The sequence below is a fragment of the Lampetra fluviatilis genome, chromosome 31, assembly GCF_964198595.1.
Source record: "Lampetra fluviatilis chromosome 31, kcLamFluv1.1, whole genome shotgun sequence".
NCBI lineage: Eukaryota > Metazoa > Chordata > Hyperoartia > Petromyzontiformes > Petromyzontidae > Lampetra > Lampetra fluviatilis.
This window is the reverse complement of record NC_136305.1, coordinates 3,312,355-3,338,975: the sequence shown is the minus strand read 5'-3', so window position 1 is coordinate 3,338,975 and position 26,621 is coordinate 3,312,355. Positions and strand designations below refer to the sequence as shown.

Below are 26,621 nucleotides of genomic sequence, written 5' to 3'. Positions count from 1 at the left end.
GTAACATTTATTCAACCAAACCCTGTAAATTCGTAAGCCCTACATTTATGACAGTATTGCCAAAAGACGGGGGGGGGGGGGGGGGGGGGAGCTTTTTTACTTTTACACCTCACATTGTGGTGTCGTTTTATTGACGCATGAGAGATGATCATCATCATCATGGGATTAGTAAAACCTGACAAGGATTTGAACTTGTCATCAGACCACCCTACTGCCTGCGATACCAGCACACTTTTCTTATGGCCCAATAATTACATATGAACGACACATCACATTACAATGAAATAAAGTTTGCAGGTATTAAAACATTAATAATTACGCAATACTTTCCGACCTCCCCTCGCACTTCCAACAAAATGCGTGGTTGTGATGAAACGTCACCATGGCACAAACTTAAAAGAAACGACGTTGCATATAGTCCATGTTCGATAAAGCTTCCCCCACCCCACCCCCCCTCCCCCCCCAAAAAAAACCCTTCATAATTTAACGTTGATAATGTTCACTAAGTTGCACGTTATTTTATGCGCGCGCGCGCACCACGTGAATTGTACGCGTGCATTAATGCCTCTGCACGTCAACGGCTCTTTCGTCAGAATGCAACCACCCATTAAGGGCAAAGTTTGCTGATATTATTCCGCGCCTTCAACCAAACCACCCCTCTCGCCTCCTCTCCCTACCCCAGGCTACATCGCCGGGAACTAGCGTATCTAGGACAGAGATGTGAGATTAGAAGGCTGTTGGAGCCGTTACCCAAGAAAGGTTGCCGTCTGGTCCAAGTTTACGAGCAGCCTTTATCGACGCCGACGAGCGAATGCTCTCTGAAAACTTGAAGCAGACGTTTTAATAATATTTTGCTGTTAACCTAGAGATGTAACATCATAGAGTGTTAATAAACTCTGTAGATGTCACCACAAAGCAATGGATTCAAATGGTAAGAGTACACATTTGCAGCAAGCAGTGCTCATTTGGTCACGACTGAACAGATGACCTTGCCATCATTTTGTTAAAGAAATTATTTTTCAATGCTTTTAAACTTTACCCCCCCCCCACCTCTGAATATCTAAAGGCACTCAGCACAATGATTCATCGCATAAAAATATTTTTACGCTCACGATAAAAGCGGCAAATCGTGCAGGTGAGATTTGATTATTTATAATAATTCAATGCAAGGGATATGATGTCACATTGAAACTAATGGAGCAGGGAAACAAAAAATGTACAGGCAAGACAAAAAAAAACGAAACAATACAAATGAGATGGTAAACTTTTAGACATAAACCACGACAAAAAAACAATTAGTATTTGATTCGAATCGCGTCACTGATTGTGACAATGTGACTGGGCAAGCAGGGTGAATCGTCACATGACATGCCTACAAGACAAAGTATCTTGCACGCACGCACCTGACCTCTTTTTGGAAGCACAGCCGTGCAAGAATGTCATCAGACGTTCTCAAATTCACAAAGAAATTCAATGTACAATTTCAAGTGCAACATTGCCAAGGAAGTACGTACCATCTGGTGTTCTAAATCAAGCAAAAAAAAAACTCATATCCCACACCAAGCACCGCTGCACCACGCTAATGCGCACGCACACAACGTTCCCGGCCTCCAAATGCAAAACATAAAGGGACACTGGACGACCTGCTAATCCGTAACGGGGAAGAAAATGTCCATGTGGCAAGAGCGGTACACCGAGACGCATGAATTACAGAGGACAGTTTTATGTGTATGACTGGGAAGCTCAATGCAGAAATGTGTATACATTAGAAACTCTGACAGACTGTGTCATGTCTTTGAGGGTAGTGCAGAAATGAGTTCAAACCCGGAATTTGTTGTTGTTCAATTTGGAAAAAAAACACTAATGGGGGGTTGCATTACAGAAAAGAAAGGCTCCCAAGAGGTTTGGACAGAGAATCATTATCCGAGCAGTGAATACATTTCAGCCACATTATTGCAAGTTGATGTTCACGACTGGCATAAACAACCAGATGCCAGAGCGCTGCTTAATGACATTTGATTCAATTCTGAAGATGCGAACAGATCTTTTGGCAGATTGTATTTTTTTGCGTCAATCGTCAGGCTGGCGGTTTTGCGTGCCTCGTGTCACTCGCGGTTTCTCCAGAGCAAAAAAAAAAACCGCAAACACAAAATGAAATTCAGTGATGCGAGCCACGCTTTCCAATTCACCATTGTTGGCGTGATTTTATCTGCAGTGCGTAATGAAAACACAAACGTGACAGCTCTACCTACGTACGCACAATTAGGCCCTGCCATCAGGGCCTGGAACAAGTTTACATAGTCACCGTGTGGATGCAATGGCCAGACAGACGGACAGGCTAACCTGCTCACCAGACAAACATTCACACTCACCACGCAAACATTAACGCTCACCACCGTAACCCTCACCGGGGATGGGACGGTGGGGCAAAGGTAAAATTCAATCGCATTATAAATTCACACCTTTCATCCCCTGGCCGATTTCCCTAGAAGGATGCAAAGACTCCATGGAGGGGAGAGATGGTAAGAATGCAAATATTCTAGCCGAGCTTTAACCCAAGCAAGCACTGCACCATGAGCGTTCATTGTTGTAAGGAAGCTCTGAAGTTTTCTTGCATGTGCTTTTAATGCGTGCTATATAAATACAAAAAAACAAACGGGGCACACAGCAGGAGGCAGCCATTCTGAAACGACTGCCCCCCATGGAACCCCGACGAAGACCCAGCTTTTCACGGCCAAGCAAACCTCTCATCCATGTGCACATCAGACGGTCACTGACACTATTCACGTGCGCTTACTGGTAGGCACGAGCAGCTGGAGAAGCCAATGGATTGGAGTGGACAGTGACTGAGCGGGTCATTGCATAAAACATGGCCATTAACGTCGATCGAGGCGCATTGGGGGTAGAATCACAGTCGTCCCTGCACTGTCGCGTTGGAATTCTTCTGCCGCGAAACATTTACTCCGCACTTTGTGTCGCTCGCATAAACAATTTAAAATGCCCCAATCGTTAAAGCGCAATCACTGCAGACGCAATGACATTGACAGAAAAATGCAATTAAACCACAAAAGGGAACGTGCCAAATGGACTAAGCATTGATCGAATGCAGCAGGTTTCAGAAGTTGCTAAACAAAAATCACGTAATAGAATACCCTTCAAGATGAAAATCTATTTTTACGTAACTCTGAACTAACACCAGCAGGGCATAGCCTCCTCAGATCCAAAATTTAATAAGCAATTATGATGATTTCTTCTAGAAATACAAAGAGTTTTTGTGCACAAAAGATTGATGAATGTGAAGACTTCATCAGGGAAGGTCTCCTCTGTGGCACATTTGGCCAATTATGTATAACGCTGAGGTCAGGGATGATGACTGAGTGTTGTTGCTTTTTTGAAATAGAGACATCACTTCATTGCTCTACCTCCGGTGGGAATGGTCACATAAAGGGTGTGGCAAAGCATTCTTTTGATGCTCAGCAGGGAGGCTCTGCCAAAGCACCGAACCATGCGCTCGCGCGTGGCTGATGACACGCAGGCTGCATCGCGCCGTTTATACCCCCCCACGCATCTCCCCCTCCCCACCCCCGCCCAGGAAAAAAAGGGGGACCCCGTCCAGCGAGCTTTGAACACACCGACAAACGGAACGTAAGGGGGTGAATATAAAATTGGCAATGACAACATTAAAATGTTTTTAAATGGCATCGAGATATAACTAGAGAGGAATGGCAATGTGCATGTCTCCAAATTAACATTTGGCGGTGATATGTTTCCTTTGGAGATCCTGAGCCACCGATAGAAATTCCACATTCCGATAACCGGTCTGAGTATTGTGAGGACCAGTCTTCTTCTCTCCACAGAACAACCACCGTTGACATCCCGCGAAATAGGGGCAGCCTCACCAGGTGGTGCTGGTTAATTACTCGCCCCGTGGAGAGGGGGGGGTGTAGTGGGGGGGGGGGGTCATGTAGATGATGGGTCTAAGCCAACCCAGGCTTGGATTTGAACTAAATCTCATGATTAGGTGCCCCTGCTGCTTTACCGAACTTAAACGACATCCCTGGCCAGATCCGTGGCATTTACTCGCACTGTTGGTTCATGCATAAAGAATGCCAAGGATAGATTAGGAAATATGAATGTGAAAATTAATACGGAACATTTTAGCACTCGGCATTTGCCTATGGGTAGAATGACTGCCGAGATAAAGCAAAACTGCGACCCAGAGGAGAGGAGGGCAAAACGAATCCTGTTCGGTGGTGGATGAGGGGATGGGTGGAAACAGGAGGATGATATTTAAAAATATATTTCTGTTGTGGTGGTGTGACGGTGATATGTGGAGTGTGGCTGTGTGGTTTGGGTTATACAACAGTCATACGTGGTGTGTGGCGTGTGTGCTGTGTGGCTGTGATGTTTGGTATGACGATGGTACACAATGTGGCGTGTGGCTGTAATGTGCATTATGCTTCTGCGCCAATGGACCCACTACTCTAAAAGCCCACACGCAGGTCTGTGCAAGCAGACATTTTGCAGGGAAAAATATTAACATTAAAAAAAAAGGATAATAGTATTTAAATAGACAAAACGCACAGCATGACCACCAGCATATCTGTACGGTTTAAAGCCCAGCTTTTGGAAATCATCCCAAGGACTTTTGAGGGATTTCAGCGGAGACAATGGGGATTCTGAAAGCTTCATGGGGTGAATGTGGCACTGACTAAACACAAACGGTGAACATTTATGGGGACAAGCGATCCACCACTGCTCTCCGTCCCAACCCAGCCATCCTGGTGGGCCTGCACGCCACGGCCATACCTTCACTGTCCCAACCATAGCAAAATTCGTTTTCCACCCAATCGCTCCTCCCTTCTTCATCATTTTCAACCTTTTTATTAAAACCGGCAAGACTCCCTAAATCCCCCCAGCACTCGCTTTACCTAAAAAAAAAAAAGTCTCTCGGGGTGGCGCATCCGTCTGTCGCCTTCGTTCCGCCCGCCACGCACCGCGCGCCTCGCTCACATGTTGTACGCGACGTAGATGGGGTCGAGCTTGTCGTCAAGGAAGCCGTCACGCAGGTGCATGCGCTGCTTCTCGCCGCGCGAGTTGATGGGCACAGTGCCCGGGTCGGCGAGCACCACCACGCCCACCACCAGGTAGTGCTCCTCCAGCACCGCGCCCGTCACCTGCGACACCAAGTCCAGCGCCTCCTGCTCGGGGCCACCAAACTCCACCACGGCCACCAGCAGGTTCTTCCAGGGGAACACGGCACTGTGAGAATTGTGGGGGGGGGGGGAGGGGGGCAGAATTGGTACACGGGTGAGTAGACGGATGTGTGGGATGAGTTTGTGGGTGTGCACGCAGGCGCAATGAGTGGGTGGATAAAATTTCGATTTAAAGCTTTCGTGACTGCAGGGATTCCTCTTCTTGGTTCTTTCGGTAAAGTCACGCAGAAGGGAGGTAATAGAATTATAAAAATAAACATAATAAAATATTTTATTATGTTTTATTTTTATTATTTATAATATTTTATTATGTTTTATTTTTATTATTTGATTACCTCCCTTCTACGTGACTTTACCGAAAGAACCAAGAAGAGGAGTGGGTGGATAGTTGTGTGGGTGAGTATGTGGGCGAGTTTGTGCAAACATCGCCGGGCAAGCGTGCAGTTTTATATGTGGGTAGGTGCTTTGATAGCGACACGAGTAGGTCGGTGGGTTCACGGATAAATACGTGGGTATGTAAGTGGTTGAGTGCATAGGTGCGTGGGTGGATGTGCAGATGGATGTGAAGGCAGGTGCGTACGAGGTGCGCGAGTGTGTAAGTGGATGGGGAGCGGTAGTGTAGCGGCTAACGCACTGCGCTACAAACCCGGCATGCCAAGTTCAATTCCTGCTCATGGCCAACACCAGTGACAATTATCTGAACCAGTCCTGGGCCTCTCCTAGGTCGACTCAGCCTAAAATGAGTATCTTGTGCGATTTGTAATAATTGCCACTAGGTAGACAAAGGCAGCCGGGTGTGGTGCTGGCCACCCATCCCCTCGTGTGCTGTTCCAGCCTTCATAGGTGCTACTCGCTAACAGCACTTGCCCCAACAGTCTGTTAAAGACTACACGGGGGATTTTTGTCATTGTCTTTTGAATGGCATGGGTGAGTGCGCACTTAACATCCTTGAAATCGCTCATCCATGGAACAGATTTTTTTTTTTTATTAATTAAGCAGAGCGAATCTACGCACAAGGTACAATGTTGATTGGCTTGGCCGATGTACAGCGTTATAGTGCTTGCTTAATGCGTTTTATTAATGACGCAAATTTTTGGGTTTCAGCAGCAATACGTTTTTAATTAAATAGGGCCTTTTAAAACCCTTAAGACCTTTGTTATCAAACAGTACCAGTATGGGGATGAGCTCAGCTTTGCTTGTAACCTGGAGCTTTGTGCCAATGCAAGTGTAGCTATAATTTAAAATAGTCGTTTTCATACAAATTTTTAAAAATGCTCAGCCAGTCATTAATTAGTTTTTATTCCTCAGTTTTCACAGGCAAGTTGCTTTTCTGAAGGTCAGTGTAATGAAATTGGATGCAGTTGAACTTCTTCCATTGTTTTTCGTGTGCATGTAACTTTTAGCTCTTTTCTCCCGTGGTAAATTAAGTGAGATGCAAAAGCAGTGAGTTTAATATTTGCCATTAAAGTGTCTCCCAAGCGCCTACAAACACCACTGCAAGTAACTGCAACCGTCCAAGACGTTTGGTGTGCACGTGAATCAAGTTCACGGACTGAAGAAGGGGCCCCATTGTCGTTGGCGAGCACCCATTCGTTACAGGCAGCGCCGCACAGGAAGGGGGAACGGGAGTGGTGGCGGTGTGGCTATCACCACACCTGAGATCCACCATTAGCGACGTTGACAGCTACACACTGTGCCACATATTCATACTGGTAGGAACCTCCTGGTTACACCAGCCCACAGGGGATTATTGTGTCAGTCCGTCCGTCGTGCAGGGAGGGGCTGGGTGGGGAGGGGAGGGTGGGGAGGGTGGGGCTGGGTGCCGAGGGGAGGGTGGGGAGGGGCTAGATGGGGAGGGGCTGGGTGGGGAGGGGCTGGGTGGGGAGGGGCTGGGTGGGGAGGGTGGGGCTGGGTGAGGGGTGGGAGGGGTGGGGTTGAGTGGGGAGGAGCTGGTCACCCCGTGGTGCCCTTACAAAACTCAACGTTTCACCTACTCACGCCGGCTCTTGTGCCCGCCCTCACAGTCGGGCATATTTGCGGAATACACCACGCCGCCGTTGACCCTGGCCATTGACCGAGCAACCCAACGTTCCTACCAGCTCCCTCCGCAGGATTGTGTTTTATGACTGAGCCAATTATAGATGGGGGACCCAGGGACGATTTGCAGCACACTTGCCACTAATGCGCAACACCAGGAGTTGAACCCCAGTCTGCCGGAGCGGAGAATCACTGTACCTCGGCATCTAAGCAGAAAATATCCGCAGGTTGTACGTGAAACAGCACTCGCTCTCCGAAATATTGATGCAGTCTTGAAATACTCTACACTGTTCTGAAGATCTGCACAAGCAATATGATATATTTGCTAAGAAAAGATCCCTTATTGATCCCTTTATGTGAATAAATGTTAAATGTCTTGTATAAGGTCAAGCAAGAGCCTGTAAAATATATACCAAAGATATAATATTTTGGACCCAGGGCTGCATCTTAGAGTTAGAGCCATTATACACAAAAGTAAAATGTTATGACGATTGCATAGTTCCATCTATGCAATGAAAAGAGATTTTTTTAACATCGTGATATTATTAAGAATAATTGGTTTTACAGGGCACACAACCTTGGGAAGTCATGTGACCTATATCTGTAATCTGATATGGCCGTTGTCATCCAAGTTGCTCAATAGGGGGAGTGGCCATAGCAATTCGTCCAGATTTTTGCAACCAATTGCACGTAACATAAAACATTGCGGCAACTATAACCAGCGGTGACTTCTGGCAACAAATGCCAGAAAATTGCTCCCGGTCAGCCATGGCCATTGGGTGCGAGCGATCACAGGGGGGGGGGGGGGGGGGGGGGAGTCGCGATAGCCGCGGCGTGCCTCACCACTCGGTGATGCTCTTGTGAGCTCGCAGCACGGAGGCCTCAATGTCCACGGGGTGGTAGCGCATTCCGCGTAGCTCCATGGCCTCCTCCAGCGAGCCCACCACGTACAGCGCGTCGTGACGCTCTGAAAGGCGGTTTCGCAAAAACGTCGGTCGACGAAAACCCAACCAGACAAAAAGCAATTCATTAAAAGCAGTTCTTTGTGTTCAGTTTGCTTTCTCCGCACCTCCGATTAGCACGGTTGGCTACGTACGTAGTGGTGCGAAAAAAGTTTGACGTACATACATACTTAAGTACGTACATCACTGCCATCGACCTTGGCCACTCGTTCTCTTCTCATTCATTGCGGGGTTTTTTTTTTTTGACAGGAGCCCGGCACAGAAATGCGAGCAGTAACGAGGGAATGGCGGCACAGAAATTCAGTGGAGCAGAAGCCCAAACACAGTGTTCATTGGGTTGGGGCAAAGGGGGGAAAAATGGGCTTACTGCCCCCCTTACACAGATGTAGGGGTGTTAGAGAGAGAGCCCGTTATGCATGGCAGCTTATGGCAAACAAACACAGTGGGCGGGGCTACGTGAGTGCACGGGGAGGTGCTCTCTACGACGTCCGCGCCAGGCTCCCCGGGGGGGCCCCACCCCTCAGCGGGGGGTTGGGTATAAAAGGGGATGTAGCGGAGGGCTCGGGGTTCTTGTTAAGCTAACCAGTGAAGACTGAAGACGTCTTAGCTAGAGCCCTGGACTCCCCTGGTTCGCCGTCCTTATCAGGGCCGAACAGGACCGAGCCAGCGGCGTGGTCCCGAGATCCAGAGCCGGTGCTCTTGTCAGCGCTGGTCTGGGACTCAGGGTACCGGGCCCGACTTACCAGTGTCGGGCCAGATAGCCTCCCCTAGCCCGTTAGAGGAGGACTAGGAGGCAGGCTAGGAAGTAGCTAGCGCGTGTATCCCCAGCTAGCCGGGTGAGGGGGCCGACACCCCCTCTAGTGTTGTATGCCAGAACCGTGCTGTGTGAATAAAACCCGTGTGCCTCCAACTCCGGCGTCCAAGAGTCGTGAACTCTATTACACAGGGAATGTGCGAGCGGGAACGCGGACTTTTTACACGGGGAAGGGGGCATTAATTTATTCATTAATTCGTTCATTACTAAGAACGACGATCGCATTCTAAGCGGTTTGGTAAAAAAAAAGAAAACCACACACTTAGTCCCTGCTGCGATCGTTATTGAACGGAGACCTTGCGAGGCCTCATAATTTATTCAGCAATGATGAACCTGTGTCAGTCTTTTTCTCCCAGGGAAAAAAAAAAAAGTTCCCCAATTACAATTCCCATACTCCCCAGGATATTTGTGAATTTGGTGTTGTAGTTGCATGGGTTAAATTTATTCTTGGTTGACTGAAATTCCGGAGGGCTTTAAATGCCCTTGTGCTATGTTGGTCACTGGTTTGCTTTTCGTGTGTGAGATCGAATAGCACGTTGTTTAATTTACGCCGATAATAACGGCAATTTTGAAATTGTTACGCTGCGCTATGGTAATAGCTTTTCAAAACAATTCCTTATTGCCCAGGGAAGAAAACACATTGGAAGTATAAAAAAATTGCTGTGCGAAATTCGACAAAACCACACGGGAGCAAGCGACCCCAGGCGTCAGGGAGCGAACCTCCGTTTGCGTCGGTGAGGTCCGTGCGTCGCAAGAAGCCCAGGTAGCCGGTGCGGGCCCACACGGCATGGGTGTCGCCCACCCTGAGCCGCCCGTCGAAGTGACCCGCGATGAGCGAGGCGTCGCCCACGAATGAGTGGTACCCGCTCGCCCCGTGCGGGCTCTGAACCCATATCTGTCGGCAAGAGTGGAGCAAAAGCAGGCGAGGGTCGACGGGGCAAAACGCATGACACGAGCGAACTCGGTGAACCGTGGGTCACTCATAAGGGTTTGCGTGTACAGCAGTGAGATACGACTTGTGGTTTACGGTGATGATGCAAACACGTGTGTGTATGTATGTTGAACTTATTTCGCACTGTATGTAGCCAACCGTGCTACTCGGAGGTACGGAGGCATGTGGAGATCCTGTATGTATGTATATCGGGGGTGTGGAGAGTCCTGATCGTGTGTGTATTTTAATTTACTGCAAAATCGTCCTTACTATCTTTCAGATTGTCTTTGGACACGCTGCTTGTTTCTCATCTCCATCTACTCCCCTTCATGTGCGCTGCACTCCAGTAACCCAGGCCGCCTTCTGTAGAAACCCCCCACTCAACCTCCGCTCAATGGAAGGTTACTCCCCCCCTTCTGCGCAGATTCCCCCATGGATCTGTTATTCCAACTCCTCATCCTCTCATCCGTCTGAAAATCCATCAAACCCAGCCATATCTAAACCTGTCCAAATCCAGGCTGAAGATTTTCCTTTTGTTCTCTGCCTAAGATTTTCTTGCCGCTCTTTAAATGCATTCAACCATATTTTACTCTATCACCCTCTCCCATCTATGAGCTGCAGTCTCCTATCTCTCCATTGCGCAAATTTATATTTTCGCAAGATTCCATATTTTCCTACGCTCTGTAAATTGAAATGACATTGCGTACTCGGGTCTGCTGGTGCGCAAATTGTCGAGATCAATCGAGGCTGTTGGCCTCATAGCTGGATAGCGCCCCCTGTCACACGTACTGTGGGATAGCTGATTGACTCGGACAAGCGAGATATGAACTGGACCGCAAAAGTCTTGGGCGACTGCCAAACGGTCCAATTGCAATGTAGACAATTCAATACCACGCACGGCAGCATGTATGAGAGACGTACTAACCGTATTCACAGAAACGTTAACAACAAGAACAGCACAATAGCGACATCAAACTAAAAAAAAAGAAATAGAATTTTCCAATGATATAAAAAAATACGAGTTTCTTTCCACAAGGAACAAAAGGATGGTGCTCAAATGTAGCCGAATGCTCTTGTTTAAGATATTTATACCCGCATTAAAAAAGGAACAACTTCTTGTTATTTTAGCGACTGCTTGTACGCGGAGGCAGAAACAATGATAAATTATGCAGGGTTGAGGCTGGTTTAGTATTTATATGGGAGACTGCCTGGGATTACGATGTCTTGTAGGCTTGGCCGGCAAGGTGGCGAGGGAGATAGCGGTACAGGAATGTTTTCTTGAACGTATCTGTGCAGAGCTTTGAGTCTCACCCCCCCCCCCTTGTGTATGTGGGTTTTCTCCGGGTAATCCGGTTTACCTCACACATGCCAAAACACTAACTAATGGGATTTGACCAAGCATCCCAATGCAGGACTCTCCCGCAAACATCTTGAGATTATCAGGCCTTCTGTCGTAAAAATGAAAAAAAAAACATTTCAAATGAAGTCTTACCTTTCCCCCCCCCTTCCAACCCAGCTTAAATAAATGCTCCAAGCACGTGTGCTGTTTCATTCAGATGCTGTCGCCTCGACAGACCTGGTTTTCACCTGAGGACGGCTGCTTGCGTTGTGGCCGAAACGTCGTGAGAATTATTTAATTATGTTTTATTTTTATTATTTTATTACTTCCCTTCTACGTGACTTTACCGAAAGAACCAAGAAGATGAAGTCTTACCTCTCCCAGATCCGAATCTCCCAGTGGCCCAAGGGATTCTGGGTTCACGATCATCACGCGTACTCCAGGTAAGATCTGCGCAAATAAAAATAAAAATCACCCTCGTATGCAAAAACCCTCCACAGTTCACAAAGGACACCCGCCCTCCCCACCACCCCCAACTCCCCCCGCCCAGTTCCACATTTAGTGCTGGCTCGGCACAGATCGAGGGGCTCAAGGCAGGTTCTGTCCGATACAATTAAGGTGAAAACGACGATGAACATTATCAATCAGTTAATTAACATTATCGGCCGCGAGTGACGTGACCTCCCTAACTAGTCCTGGCTGAATCGATGCTGCCGGTCATTTGGACTAATAACTGCATTAATACGTAACGCGGAAATTGCGAATATTACTTAAACCGTGACCTCCGGTTATTATTGCAACCATTTACAACCATGAAAAAATGTGTTTGTGCATTACACGGGACATTAAAAAATAAAGCGGTTATTTCCTTTTCCATTTTAACAATGTACACATTTTTCTTGGTTCTTTCGGTAAAGTCACGTAGAAGGGAAATAATAAAATAACATTGAAATAAAATATAAAATATATATAACGCAATAAAAATTCTAACGACGTTTCGACTGCAACACAAGCAATCATCATCAGGTGCGAAATCCACAGCAAGAAAATTTGAAAAACAAATTCTTGCTGTGGATTTCACACCTGATGACGATTGCTTGTGTTACAGTCAAAACGTCGTGAAAATTTTGATTGTTTTATATTTTATATAATTTTATTATTTCCCTTCTACGTGACTTTACCGAAAGAACCAAGAATATGAATCCATGCAGTCACGAAAGCTTTAAATCAAAATTTAATGTACACATTTTTTTTGCGAACCACTGCTTAAAAACACCTGAAACGAGCAGAAAATAAGACCGCATGAAACCAATGTAAATTCTAAAGTGCCTTTTTTGGAAGCGAGATAAGATATATATAACTGCACATTAAAGTTACCTGTGCTATGTTTTAGATATGTGACAGCGTGGCCTTACTATGGACGGCATGCATAATGGATAAGCATGATCCCACCTTTCCAGACTCCATTAGGGGCAAGCTGTGTGGCGAACCTTTTTCCACCAGACGCACCCTGAAAGTAAATCGGCGCGCTATTAATAAAAAAGCAGTGCCAGAAATCAAAACAAGCACCAGTCTGTCCTCTGACGTACTGCCAGCGGAGATTACTGAATTAGGTAGTAATGGCCAGACAGCCCTGATTTAGAGTTTTGGGCAGATACACAAAAGCAGGCTTTCCGAAAGCACTCTCATTTGATTTACTTGGCCAGAATGGAGATGCACAGTCTAGAAACTCCCTAGCTGTGTTTTGGGTCCAATTTTTTTCATTTTTTAATCAAAGGGGCTTAACAGTGCCGGCTGCCATCAAGAAAGGGGCTCTAAATCTACATGTCACTTAAAAAAAAGTTGAACCTCGCAAGACACAAAAATTGGACTTTGGCGAGGCTGCTTAATAATTCATTCCTAGTCACGGATAATCTCCCAGAGGGTATTTATTTGTGCAGTTGTAATAGATTAACGCAATAGAGCGCTGCAGCCATACCTGTCATTTCTTAAAGCTCTCATATCGACGTAGACCGTGGTTGGGTCAGGACCAGATGTGCCCTGAAATAAAGAAAAAATAAATTATTGACCCGTTCCGTTGTTAAAGTCAGGAGGCAGGGGCGGGAAGCAATTTCCATTACACATGTTATTGGATATTGACTCAATCAGTCATCTTTACAATTTGCAGAGGTCTGCTTTGGAACTGTGCATTAAAGAGCCGGTAAACAATAAAACAGAATATGGCTTTGTTGCCTACAACACACCACCGCCGGGGCTTGTAGAAGACTACAACAAGACACAAGACCGTGAGATTTTAGTGAAGGTCTGCTATTTTAAGTGGCACGTCTGTGTTTACCAGCCAGATCAAAGGCACTCTGCAATGTTTACTTTACACCCTGTCGCAAGATGTTCATCACATTATATTTTTAAAACATCTATTTTGAGAAAATTCTGTCATTAGGCAAGTGGCTTTTACTCAGATTAATGAGCATAATGGCTGCAATTGGACACATTCACCGATTTCACCAAAATATTCAGCAATTTGGTGGTAAAAATGCTGCCGAATGCAATTAGTCCCAAAGTTAAGGTCTTTGCTTTACCCAGGCCAATATTTATAAGACAGCAAAGTCTATTAATGGCAATGCAAAGGAAATCATCAGGATAATATGTTTTAAAAGTTCCTTTCTCTTTGACAACTTACAAAACCGTTTCGTTGAATGAAGGAGACACAACAAAGGGCTATTTTTACGTGATCATTATTCAGAGCTGGTATCTTAGACATGATGAGCATTAGAAACACTCAGCGAAGCTCTTTGAAGCAGAAAAATGCACGCACGAGTCAAGGTTAAACTAAACACCTGCTCTAAAAAAATGCATCCTTTCGTGCCAACCAGGTGTTCAAAAAGACATCAGCAGTATTGAACTGGTGCATAAATTCAAGCGCTGAACTGCTGCAACTCCTCTTCGAGCAACAAAGGAACATTTTAAAGCACTCTAACCAAAAGCGTTTAACAAGAGGTAGGGAAGCGCATCCGTAAGAACAAGCCCTTCAACCAATCACTCACAAATGGGATTTGGCAGGCATTTAAAAAACCTTGAGAGAAACTCACCGACATGAAAAAAAATATATGGCGCCGTCTTAAATGGTACTGAACACCTGCTGCTGCTGCTGCGAGGTTCTAATCACATCGGGTATTCCCAACAAACACATTCATGTTCTGCCATATGAAGCCAAGTGATTCCACCGCCTGAATTGGTTGAGACCGGGGGGGGGGGGGGGGGGAGGGTTGGATGACTCTTTCCTTATTGAGGGTAGAATCGAGCATTCAAATGCCTTTAGTGGGCAAACAAAGATACAAAGATCCCCCGTATAGCCTTAACAGACTGTAGGGGCAAGTGCTGTTAGCGAGCACCTATGAAGGCCGGAACGGTACACGAGGGGGTGGGTGGCCAGCACCACGCCCGACCGCCTTTGTCTCCCCAGTGGCAATGTTTACACACCGTGGGCAAAGCACACATTGACACGCGCACAACATGGCCACTTCTGTCACTGCAGGAGTCATTTGCAGTGACAGAAGGGACTGAGCGTGCTAAAATTATAATAATGCTAAAAAAACAACGGTGCCAGGTCAAAGGTATTTCCCTCTAGAACCCGACTGGCACGGCTGATAAATACGGTTTTAAAATGGGAGGCCACATGTGGCCACGGGATTCGTGAAAATAATTCGAGGGCCATCGGTGTCCCATCCCTGGTTTAGAGGCGTCAGGAGCGCACAGATGCTTGCACCTGACAGTTCACAAGTCCACCTACCCCAACTTCCCACCGTCTTGGCTTAAGGTGCACACCAGAGCCGAAGTCAATGGAGTGTGAGCTAGGAGGGCCCGGCTTGCCTAATTGACTGGACTTCGGCAGAGAAGGCAGAGTTTTCCTCAATCCAGAGGTTGTACGTCATGCTGAGGAATGGCAGCAGCGAAAATTGCCTGTGCTCTTTACCTTTGGCCCATTGATTTATATTTACTTACTTATTATAATTGGTTTTGGCGACTGAGCAGAGGCCATTAAACTCCCAGCGAGAGAAACTCTTCCGAGGCCCGGGGAAGTGCGATGCTTATTCCTTTTCACTCTCTTGGTTAATGTGAGAAACAGCGTTATGGCCTCGAACGTATTGCCTTGTTTTCAGGCTTAAGCACCCATAGCCACCACCTGCTTCCCCTTTCTCACTCAGAAATGCACCTCAGAATATAAATTCGATCGCTCTCTCAATTGTACTGGTGTTCAGCTGAAAAATATGCTTCTATATATACGTTGTGCAACAGCAACACAGCATACCTCACGAGGCGAATGGTGCACCTTGGCCACCCAGTTGCTTCCGTACCACGAGATGTTTTATTTTAGAATAATTACTTTGAATTTTTTTTTTTTTATGGCTTTATGACTCGGGGGAGTTGCCGGCTGTGCTGGGCACGACGTCGCTTGCCTGCAACCTGGCCCATCAGATGTGGGGTTGGTGGATCAGATTGAAGATTGAAAATTATTCTTTGTTTAGACTGAAAACGAATTTCTTTACAACTGCTTTGAGTTTCGTTTGCCGTCCTGCCCCGCACCTCCGATTAGCACGGTTGGCTACGTACGGTGCGAAAGAAGTTCAACATACATCGTACAAATCATTGTCAAGAAACAGGAGACACTAAACCTGCATGACTACTTTGAGGTGACAGCACAGCAAGTTGGCTACTAATACGCACTCTACATAATTGAAAGTGCTAGCGCCTCTCAAATGTATGGGTTTTTTTCAGTTTTTCTGGCTGCTCTGCTATCATGAACAATGATCAAACATTACAAATAGGACCCTTTTCGAAGATTCCCAAGACTCATTGAGGCTCTCTTCTGTAAAGATTGAGTTTTTAAACTACCAAGTCTCTCTCTCCTCAATGGCACAACAATCATCTCCGTTGATGGATAAACCAGAGGCAAAAATTCCACATTCTCACAGTGATTGGCCAGTCTGTGCATAGTATGAGCAACTAATGTCTTTCCAGAGAGTGATACTCACTCATAAGGCCTTATTCAGGATTATATGCAGAATTGAACCTCGACCAGCATTTGAACTTGCAGGCATTAACATTTTGGGTTGAATGCTCTAAACCATAGTGCCTCCTGGCAAGATGCATGTCGATTATTAAGGGTCCAATGGCTATGCCAGGAATTTTTAAAAGTGGGCTTGTGCAGAACACGTTGAGAAGGGATGACCCTGGTGGTCGAGACGAATAACAGAGTAACATTCAAAGGAGAGAACATGCCCTAGAGGGCGTCCAATGCATAAACGGAGTGATGAAATACGCGCGATTGCAGATGCTCGGTGGACCGTTGCATTGCGAGACCGTGAGAGATGGGAGACCTTCATCCAGCAGATAGATCAGAGCTGTCGATTATTATGATGACGACGAAGAGGACGACGCCGACTCCGCCGCCGCTCACCTGCAGGCAGATGGCAAGGTTGACCCGGCAGCCGAAGGTGGCCCCCACGGCTCGGAGGGAGAGCCCCAGGTCCTTGAAGAGCTTGGAGAAGGAGGTAGCGAGCGCGATGCGGGGCCGCTCCTCCGCCACGACCACACACGTGCGCACGCCCGACAGGTTCACCCCGCGGGCCTGCAACACCGGAAGCACCACCGCACGCCGAGCCGCACCACGGCAACGCATCACACCACACACCACACCGTGCCATACAACACCATGTACAAAGAGCACCACACGCCACGCCATACCACACCGCGCCAACACACACACAGCGTTAACAAGAACAGGCCCACCGTGTTAGGCAACTTTACCAATAACTAAGTGAGGACTAAAACACATTAGAGCATGGATGCTACGGCGGGTTGAGCCCTGCATAATGCTTGGATGGGTGATCAAGTGTGCACAAACAGGTCGTCATCGGACATGCAAGGTGGGGCAACAGAGGGCAGTGGAGCATAATCGATCGTTGTGCTGTACTTCTATGCCACCAAATCTATGTTACCCGCCTTCAACTCACAAAGACGAGCATGGGGTAGTATGGTAAAGTAACTCCAAGGACCTAGCGGAGAGTCCTCATCCAGGAGTGGATTGACAAAACGGCTGTACTAAAATGTACATTTAGAAATTAAAAGTGCATTTTTCTAAGACCAGGGTCCTGAAGTGGTACAGTAAAAATGTATTCAAATTACATAATAGCAGCAGAGTCAAAATGTTCATCAATAAAGAAAAAAACCATTAAACTATAATAACACAACCAAAACGACTAAAGCAATGTCCTTCAGTTTGAGTATTGTAATATTAAGAGACATTTTCAAACAATTTTTTGTTACCTGAATGCTATTGTTTGGTGGTGAAACCGAACATTATTTAAGTATTACTAAGCTTTTCTCGAACAATCAACATTCTAACTAGAACTAAACTGTCATTGTTTTAATTAGTATATTTTAGGATAGTTCACACCATTAAAACGTTTTTTTTTCACGCGACTTGTCCCAGAGCTTAGGTTCAAATCTGTAAAGCAATTATAGAATAAACTATTATTGTTGTCGGTCGAGTCATTGATATAAAACAACTGCAACAAACACTATAATTAACGTGATGGTTGCGAGACGCCGTATGCTAATTCGATTACATTTTGTTTCAAATAGTTCCCTTGAAGGCGGTTATTCTCAAGAGGCCCATCTGGCAACATCAACAGCTCGAATAGCACAGTTCAATAATAACCCGACGCCCCTCCTAGCATTTAATTTTTAAATCCATAACCTTATATTTGATTTGTCAAAGTCTCTTATTTAACCGTGTGAAAGGCTATTGAGTATATATCATAGTCTTCACATTATTTTTTAATTTGTATTTAGGCCATAATACCTGCACGCACAATGACCACTCCCTGCAAATAATTCCACCGGGCCTTCAATGTCCACAATTAAAGTTCACGTCTATAAGAAGGTGCTCGCCATGGATTCTGTACTTTTCACCAAATCGCCCAAAACAGATTCCATTTCGTCAGATCTTGGGAAGCTACGCGGAGCTTAGCAAAGCCGTTCACCTCGCACCGTCTGGTTGTTACAGGCTGTGGGAACACGTGGGGAGCAGCAGAAGGCATTGCCCGAAAGGATCAATAGCCGCAGAGTTCTCTGTGCGTCTATGCTCCCTGCCTTCACCAATGCAAGCCGAAAGGGGCGGTTTGAAGGGTGTTTAAATAAACCTCCACAACGCACGTAGCGCCGACTTGGGTGGGACGTGGTAGCCTACTCGCGATGGCCACCTGTTCACCTGTTTTCATGTCACCTTAAACACAACTTACACCTGCAGTCACGAAAACTTAAAATCTAGATTACAACTTATGCCGTCGCCTAGGCAGAAACGGACACTGTTCATTCGTATCCAGACATATATCACCAGCCACACATAACGAGTCACTTGGATTCCACTTAGAAAAAAGCAAATATGCACAACAGAATCTCAATGGGCTCTTTCTCCCCGGTTTGAATACAATAAGACCACGTGGCCGTATTGACAAGATGGCACCCGTCGTCCGTGTGCGGTGGTGGTGGCGGTGGCGGCGGCAGCAGCAGCGGCACATCACCTTAAGCGCGTCGGTCTGCGTGCTGAGCATGCGCGTGCAGTGCTCCATGACCGAGTAGGAGCAGAATGTGTCTCGGATCTTGTACTGGCTCACGGCCGACAGCCACACGGCCGGGTTCGCTTCCAACTCCGCGGGGGGTATGAGCATCGACTGGTGCCCGGCGTACACCCTGAATGCACGGCACAGTGGGGGGGGGGGGGGGGGGGGGGGACACACGTTCCGTGAAATCTCATTCGCTTGCTCGTTAATACAACCGTCGGTGAACGCCAAATTAAATTGCGCTTTGAATACAAAGGTTGATCCATTTCGAGTGGTGGATTTGTATCTCGCGTGGGGAGGATGGTGTTAAGCGATGTAATCAGTGTGCTCAGACCGGCGGGAGACGCGTAGAGGCTTTGAAATAAAATGTTTAGTTTTTTCCTACGGGCTGCATGGATGATATACTTCAAAATAAAGCCAAAAAGTACATTTGTTATGAAAAAACGCACCGATGTTCACTAATAAACCACGTAGGGGTTGACATTCGCAATTTACTTTGCAGGGTTGCTATAATTAGTTTTACATTTGATTAACACGTGTTTATTAATTTGCTCTTGCCTCTTCCCTGACACCAACACAACATCTCACCTCCGACTAGCACGGTTGGCTACTTACGATGCGAAATAAAGCTTGACGTACGTTCGTACATAAACTGCACATCCAGCATCTTAATTCCGTCGACTCCACGAAGCGCATCTTAATAACCAGCGACAGCGGCAACGCACGAGCCACTCAAGCATCACCGGGGTGTGACCCCAACAAACCCACTGCGTTTACAACTGCAGTTCCCAATCAGATAGCCCACGCCTTTCCGCAAATGCACTTGTTCATAGATACGAAATGAGTGCGCGTGAACGTGGATATGCGTGGCAGCTGTCCGTGCACTCGAAAACATTAAAGTCTAAAGGGGGCCTCGGTCAATAATCTGCGTGTAGCGTAACAGAAATTGCCGCGCTTAAAGACGGCGATTCCTATGATTGGGTGAGTCAAGACGTCAGAGCGCCGAGCCGACACGGCCGTGATGCCGGGTTCGGACCTGCTGCTCGTGTTTAAACGGGGTGTTCAAGTGAAGCCAAGTGACGGATTTCACGCCGGTCGCCCCGACGGCACAAAGACTATCACATTAAATATGGTGTTTCACTTGACCTTGTTAAAATTTCAGCTCAGCGGATATGTCCGTTTGATTGCCACGTGACAAATATTTCTGTCTGTGGCAGGGGGCATGTGGGAGAGTGCTTCCCCCTTCCCCACCCCCCCCCCCCCCCGTGTTGTGAACAGGTGATGTGAAGATATACAGAAGATGTTCTGCCATCTCCTTCTGCAGACCATTTTCCAACAAGCGCTGCTTCTGCGACATTTCCCAATAGATTATTCATCTCGTGGTATGATGCCGATAACACACAAATCGGAATGACAATTGGAGTCAAGGACGAAATAAAGACGACGATTCGAAGGTCCGTCATTAAAGGTGTGCTGGATGCAGATTATTTTATGAAGTTGATCTGTTTGGAGACTTTCTGCAATAGAGGACAGAAGAGGGGGAGGGAGGGGGAAATGAAATACAACAAAGGAGAGTAGTCAAGTGAAGATGCAATCTGTCCAGACAAGACAGGGGCAATGCATCAGCTCGCCCATTCAGAGTCCCCTCGCTTACCTCGCCTATTGTCAGTGTGATTAATAGAAGCGTACGGCAAACAACTGCCATCAAACTACTCGGTGTCCCACGCGACTGTATGCAGGGTTGTCAGGAGAAAGTGCATTAGGGCAGCAGCGCAAAAGACTTCAAATCGCCCGCAACTTCCTTCATGTGGGTGCGATGTGAAAGTGCATTTACATGCGAGGTCGTTGCTTGTTCTCATCAACAGCGGCGCTTTTTGTTGCCCGCTCTACGTTTGAATCGGCGGACAGCAGGAGATGTTATTCGTAACTTCACTGGGAAAAGAGCTCTCGTGAACCCACGAGACTAATCCAGATTTCCCATAAAAGTGTAAATTAGACCGTTTAATACCAAGACAGACATTGTAAAATTCTGCTAAGGTTGATCGTTTTACCAGCCTGTGTGTTAAACAGTTTTACCCGACTTTATTTTTTGAAATAGTGGAGCCATGTCACGAACACACGGGCGCATTGTAATATGGATGTTCAAATATAATAATACAAAAAATGCCTAATTAAGATGTACTGAATCGCTTTTTTGCAAACTAAACCTTCAATGCACTCGTGCAGGAACACAAAAGAGCTCCCGTACAATTAATTTCGCACACTTCAATTAATCACTCTAACAAAGGGAAAGGGTAGCCAGGACTCGCGCTACGAAGGCCAATACGCTCACCTCCTGCCTGTCGGCACAGATTGCATCTTGCACTGAACCTGCAGCTCACACGTGTTGTGTAATCTTTCAGAGGGCGACCTCCCAGGGAATCCTGGCTGCCAACTTGCAAATACACCACCAGCCCCTCCAGCCGTGCTCACAGTACACGTAAAAATGCCACCGCTGCCGCCGCTGAGACTGCTCCATAATAGGCATCGATGCTCAAACTAAACGGGCGCAACCTTGCCGCAAATGATAGCTCAACAAAGTGGCTCATCACGTGTAAATGTATTGCAGGCAAATACTCTATAAACGCATGTTTCGAAATAAGGAGGTAAAAAGCAGAGGACTCGGAGAAAAATCCACGCGATCGCGAGGAGAGCATGCCAACTTCAAATGTACAGGCGTGAGGGTCGCGATCGAACCCACGACCTCCTGTATACCAGGCAAGGTAGTCAACATCTCACCACCCCAAGCCATTGCCATCTCTCACGGTCCCTGGATACAACAATCCAGGGTGTTGGTGATGTATATTGTATCGAGATCTGGGGGCGGCTCAGGTATATGCCAATGTCTTGGGAGAGCTTAAGTTATTGTAAAAAAAACTTAAGTACATAAGGAATACATTTCCATAATTTCAATAAGGTTAATTAAAATGATTTCATCATAGATGGTAGCTGTATGGGCAACATGTACAATGTATGCATAAATACTGTAAAACAAAGGCCTTCTTCCCCAGAATAGCCTTAACAGACGGATGGGACAAGTGCTGTTAGCAAGCACCTATGAAATCTTAGTTCTCCCAAGTGCTGATGTTAACACACACCGTACCAGATACTCACTGAAAGCACCCCCCGTGACTGACACGACGTCGGGGGGGCCCTTCATCCAGCAGTAGTTTAACAAAGGGTTGTTGGAGAGATGCAGGACCCGTTCGGATACCACTCGCCACTGATATTAGCCACGAATGGCAATCGAACTCAGGTCTGCTGGGTTCACAGCGCAGCGTGCTAATCATCGCATCGCCGCTCCCCACCTGTATTGTTATTATTACAGCATGTACATATAGATCTATACAATGACAAGTATAAGACAAAGATAGCCTTTAACAGAGTGCTGGGGCAAGTGCCGTTAGCGAGCACCTATTTAGGCCGGCACGGCACAAGAAGAGGTGGGTGGCCAGCACCACGCCCGGCCTCCTTTGTCTCCCCAGTGCGGATATTTACCCATCACACCAGGTACTCATTTAAGTTTGAGTCGACTCCGATGAGGCCTAGCAACGGCTCAAGCAATCGTCACTGCTGTTGGCCTTGAGCGGGAATCGAACGCGATTAAAGCAAGGTTCGTAGCACAACAAGATAACCACTACACCACCGCTCCCCACAAAAACAATGCACTATACACAAAGACAAACACACGGGCATATAAAACACGCTGCATAGGGAATACCGCAAAAACACAATTTAATGACGTTGGCAGTTCATTAACACTAAACATTGTCCATTTAATTGAGAACGTACTTCTTCATAGAAGGTGTTGGCTCTCTGCTGATTAACTGGAAATAAGCATCACCTAATCAAGAGAAAGTATGACTGAAGAAGCACGCGCTGCTGATAAATAAGTGTATTTAAATTAATTAACAGAGGAAAGCTCCCCGTTCAAACGTGATAAACAACCGCAGCCCAGAGAGTGCAAAGTACGCTCGGGACCTCTGTGAAGTGCATTGTTTGTTGATAACAGAACTGATTAAAAATTAATTGTTATGAACATTTTTTCATTAAATTATATAACCTCTTTTTTTTTTCCAGTGCGTTTTCTCAGCAGGCACGCTCAGACTCATGTAAGCTGCACACGCTCCCTACTGGGAATTCCTGCGGAATTGGGGGCAGTTTCTCCAGACAAATTTGTCCATGGCTGCCAGCACACAATGGCTTACTCTGGCGAATTGCGTGGCACATTCTTTACTCTGGATCAGGTAAGAGACTGGGGACTGTCCTACAAAAAAAATCATTCATTTGTTTCGCTCCTTTGAGACCGAGTCCACACAACACAAACCCGTGACTGCGTTTGGAGTCCCAGTCGCAGGAGCAACGAGGCCCCGGGGGGCATCTCTCAAGTGAGGTGTCTTGGGTCGCAAAAATGTATAGGTGTGAAACCGGAGCTCGACTCCCTGCCTGTGGATATCATCAGTGGCCAGTGACATCTGAACTGGTCCACGATCCTCTCCTAGGTCGATTTCAGCCTCGAATGAGTATCTGGGTGCAGTGTGTAAACATCGGCAGTGGGGAGAAAAATGTGGCCCGGGTGGTGGTGCTTAACCAAATCACCCCCCGCTCATAGACGCGTGGCTGACAGCGCTCGTCTCAGCTTTAAATTGAGCACCTTCCGTGCAGCGTATTCACCATCAGCACCTGCGATTGACACACCCTGCTACAAAACCCAGCAAATGGAGATTCCCGATTCCTGACTGCCTTGCCTCCCCGGCGCTGATATTTACAGACCACACCAGGAACTCATTTAAGGCCGAAACAACCTTTGGAAGGAGGGTCCAGGGAAGGCCGCGAACGTCCGACCGACGAGTGGCGACCCTTACCCGGAGAGGCACCACAGCACGAACCCCAGGCCGCAATGGGGGTCGAGGCAGAGGGCGATCTGACGGGACGGGTACAGCTCGCACTGGATCTTGATTGAGCGGCACAGTGAGCTGGCTGCCGCGTGCGACATCTGCGACGATGGGGCGGGGCGGGAGGGGATTATGGGGGGTGGGGGCGATGAGGTGTGAGCGGTGCTATAGCTTTCCGCTCTTACACACACATTACGGCGGTGTATCCGCAATGGCCTAAGAGGCCAGGATTGACCTCGTTTTAATTCACCGCAGAGCCGACGACTGGACCGAAGGACGCCTTATGATTGTGCGAGCACAAATCAAATGACACCATGACCTTTGTCAGTGACGCTGCCTTATAATGCAAACATATTTCGTGTGTAAATATATATATATAATACTAGGGTTAGATAAAGGGCATCAATCACTGTCTCCAAATTTAAATCAATATATTATGTCCTCCCTCCCTATTCAGAAGCTGGGTCACTGCCTGAAATGTTTGCCTCTTGTAGTTTATACTTTTCATAGTAACAAACCATTAATGAGTTGTTTTTTCATTTGCGTTTGTACACTAGTGCCAAACACTCGTTTACATGATTTAATTGAACTACAATCTTACGTGTGTGTGTAATGGGTGCAGAAACAAAAGAGTGGCTACACTTTTGGTTACATTCTGCCAACAGCTTAGAGTCGCCAGTAGACACGCGACGAACCGCTGCTCAATTAGGTGTGGAGATGTTTAAGCTGTGTGCGTGTGTGTGTATATACACACATATATATATGAATATAGTATAAGGCAGCGGTCGGGAACCTATGGCTCGCGAGCCATATATGGCTCTTCTGGTGACGGCATATGGCTCCCAGACAATTTTGAGTTGAAAAAAAAAAAAAAAAAAATCAGTTTGGAACTGATTTTAAAATACTTGTGATATTGCTTAATAATACTGTCCTTTTAAAGTAAACAGAAATTAGTTTTGAAGATAAATTTCACGGGTCACGGGGCCTCAACGCCTGCATGAAGCTCAACCTCACCATGTACGAACCAGACTACAAGGCCATCAGCAAAACCATGCAGCACCAGAAGTTGCATTAAAAGTAAGACATTGAATTTATTATACGTTAAAAATACTATATGGCTCTCAATGCAATATATTTAGAAATATTTGGCTTTTATGGCTCTCCCAGTCAAAAAGGTTCCCGACCCCTGGATTAAGGGGTCGAGCGGTGGAGCGGTGGCGCAGTGGACAGCATGATTCCTGGCCATAGCTAACATCAGTGGCGAGTGATGTTCAAACCGGTTCCGGACCCTCACGCTCCACCAATGCACAGTGACTATTGCGGTGAAGTATGCTGAAAACATCCCCGTCACTGACACAATGTCGGGAGGACCTTCATCCAGCAGTGGTCTGACAAAGGGTTGTGGGAGAGATGCAGGACCCGTTCGGATACCACTGGCCACTGATCTTCGCCACAAAGGGCAATCGAACGCAGACGCGCTGGGTTCATAGCGCGGTGTGCGAATCATCGCATTGCCGCTCCCTACTTTTATTGTTATTGTTACAGCATGTGCATATACATATACACAATGACAAATCTAAAGACAAAGATCCCCCGTATAGCCTTTAACAGGCTGTTGGAGCAAGTGATGTTAGCGAGCACCTATTAAGGCCAGCTCGGAACACGAGGTTTGTGGGTGGACAGCACCAGACCTGGCAATCCGTTTGTCTTCCCAGTGGCGATGTTTACACACCGCACCAGGTAGTCGTTTGGAGCCGAGTCGACCTAGGGGAGTCCCAGGACCGGTTCAGATAATCGTCACCGGTGAGTGACTGTGAGCGGGAATTGAACTCGGGTTGCCGGGTCTGCAGCGCAGCGTGGTAACGGTTACACTCCCGCCGACGTACGTTGACTCCTGCCAGCATCCCGACGGTGGAGACGCTGAAGTCGAGGTAAGCCAGCATCTCCGGCGTGGGTGCCTTGTAGATCTGAAACAGCTTCTTCTTGGGCAATTCGTCTGTGGGTGCACGCACACACAGAGAGGCAGCCAAACAAGGAGAATCAGCGTCTCCTCCTACTCTGTCGATGGCCACGTCTCGCTCCGCTGTTGTTTAGGTCAGCACTTCTCCAACCCGCGGCGGTCACTTCCCACCACAACGCGCTGTTATCTTCTCACTACGCTTTGCACAGCGTCACGACACACGCGTGTACACGTGTTGAACTTCGTTTGCACCGTACGTGGCCAACCATGCAGATCGGAGGTGCGGAGGAAGGACAATAAAGTTAGCACAAAAGCACTTCTAAAGAAATGAGTGCATTTAGATGGTGAACAAGTACAAATTATAGTGTTGCTGTTGCTATTACTAGGGCATGTAATGATGCATCAAGTCATTGATTCAGATACATTCTTATGCTCACGATACATTCGTAGAATCATTTGTGTGAGAAATGGTTATTTTAAATGCATGCGTATATGCTCTGCTAATTATATGATCATGCACTGAGGCTACTATCTGAGCAAACAACTGTTCAGTATGAGACAGAATGAGGAACAATGCGATACAGATGGCAAAAATAAAGAGACAAAAAAACATTCGATTTTTAAATGCAATAATAGTTACGTGCCCTAATTACATGTCCTATTTTTACACGTCATAGTGTTAACACCTTAATTGGCATTCAAGTGGAGAGCATTGGTGAATATTTAAAGGTGAACTGTTTGTGAGAAATCACAGTTGCAACTGTGGATAAAAAAAACAGTAATCTATTTTATTATTTATAAGT

General features: G+C 46.7%; 1 protein-coding gene across 1 annotated transcript in view; it reads right to left on the bottom strand.

Annotated features, from left to right (window-relative positions):
- Nucleotides 1-462: 462 nt before the first annotated feature.
- Nucleotides 463-26,621, bottom strand: part of LOC144943457 (disco-interacting protein 2 homolog C-like) — a 96,693-nt gene continuing 70,534 nt past the window's right edge. Inside the window, exons 29-38 of the mRNA XM_078870893.1 lie at nucleotides 25,745-25,854; nucleotides 23,829-23,959; nucleotides 18,886-19,054; nucleotides 16,758-16,928; nucleotides 13,278-13,339; nucleotides 12,752-12,809; nucleotides 11,675-11,749; nucleotides 9,750-9,924; nucleotides 8,097-8,220; nucleotides 463-5,262 (exon numbers count right to left, since the gene is read on the bottom strand). Coding sequence (XP_078727019.1) covers nucleotides 5,010-5,262; nucleotides 8,097-8,220; nucleotides 9,750-9,924; nucleotides 11,675-11,749; nucleotides 12,752-12,809; nucleotides 13,278-13,339; nucleotides 16,758-16,928; nucleotides 18,886-19,054; nucleotides 23,829-23,959; nucleotides 25,745-25,854 — 1,328 coding nt within the window. The 3' untranslated portion in view covers nucleotides 463-5,009. The remainder of the gene's footprint in view (nucleotides 5,263-8,096; nucleotides 8,221-9,749; nucleotides 9,925-11,674; nucleotides 11,750-12,751; nucleotides 12,810-13,277; nucleotides 13,340-16,757; nucleotides 16,929-18,885; nucleotides 19,055-23,828; nucleotides 23,960-25,744; nucleotides 25,855-26,621) is intronic.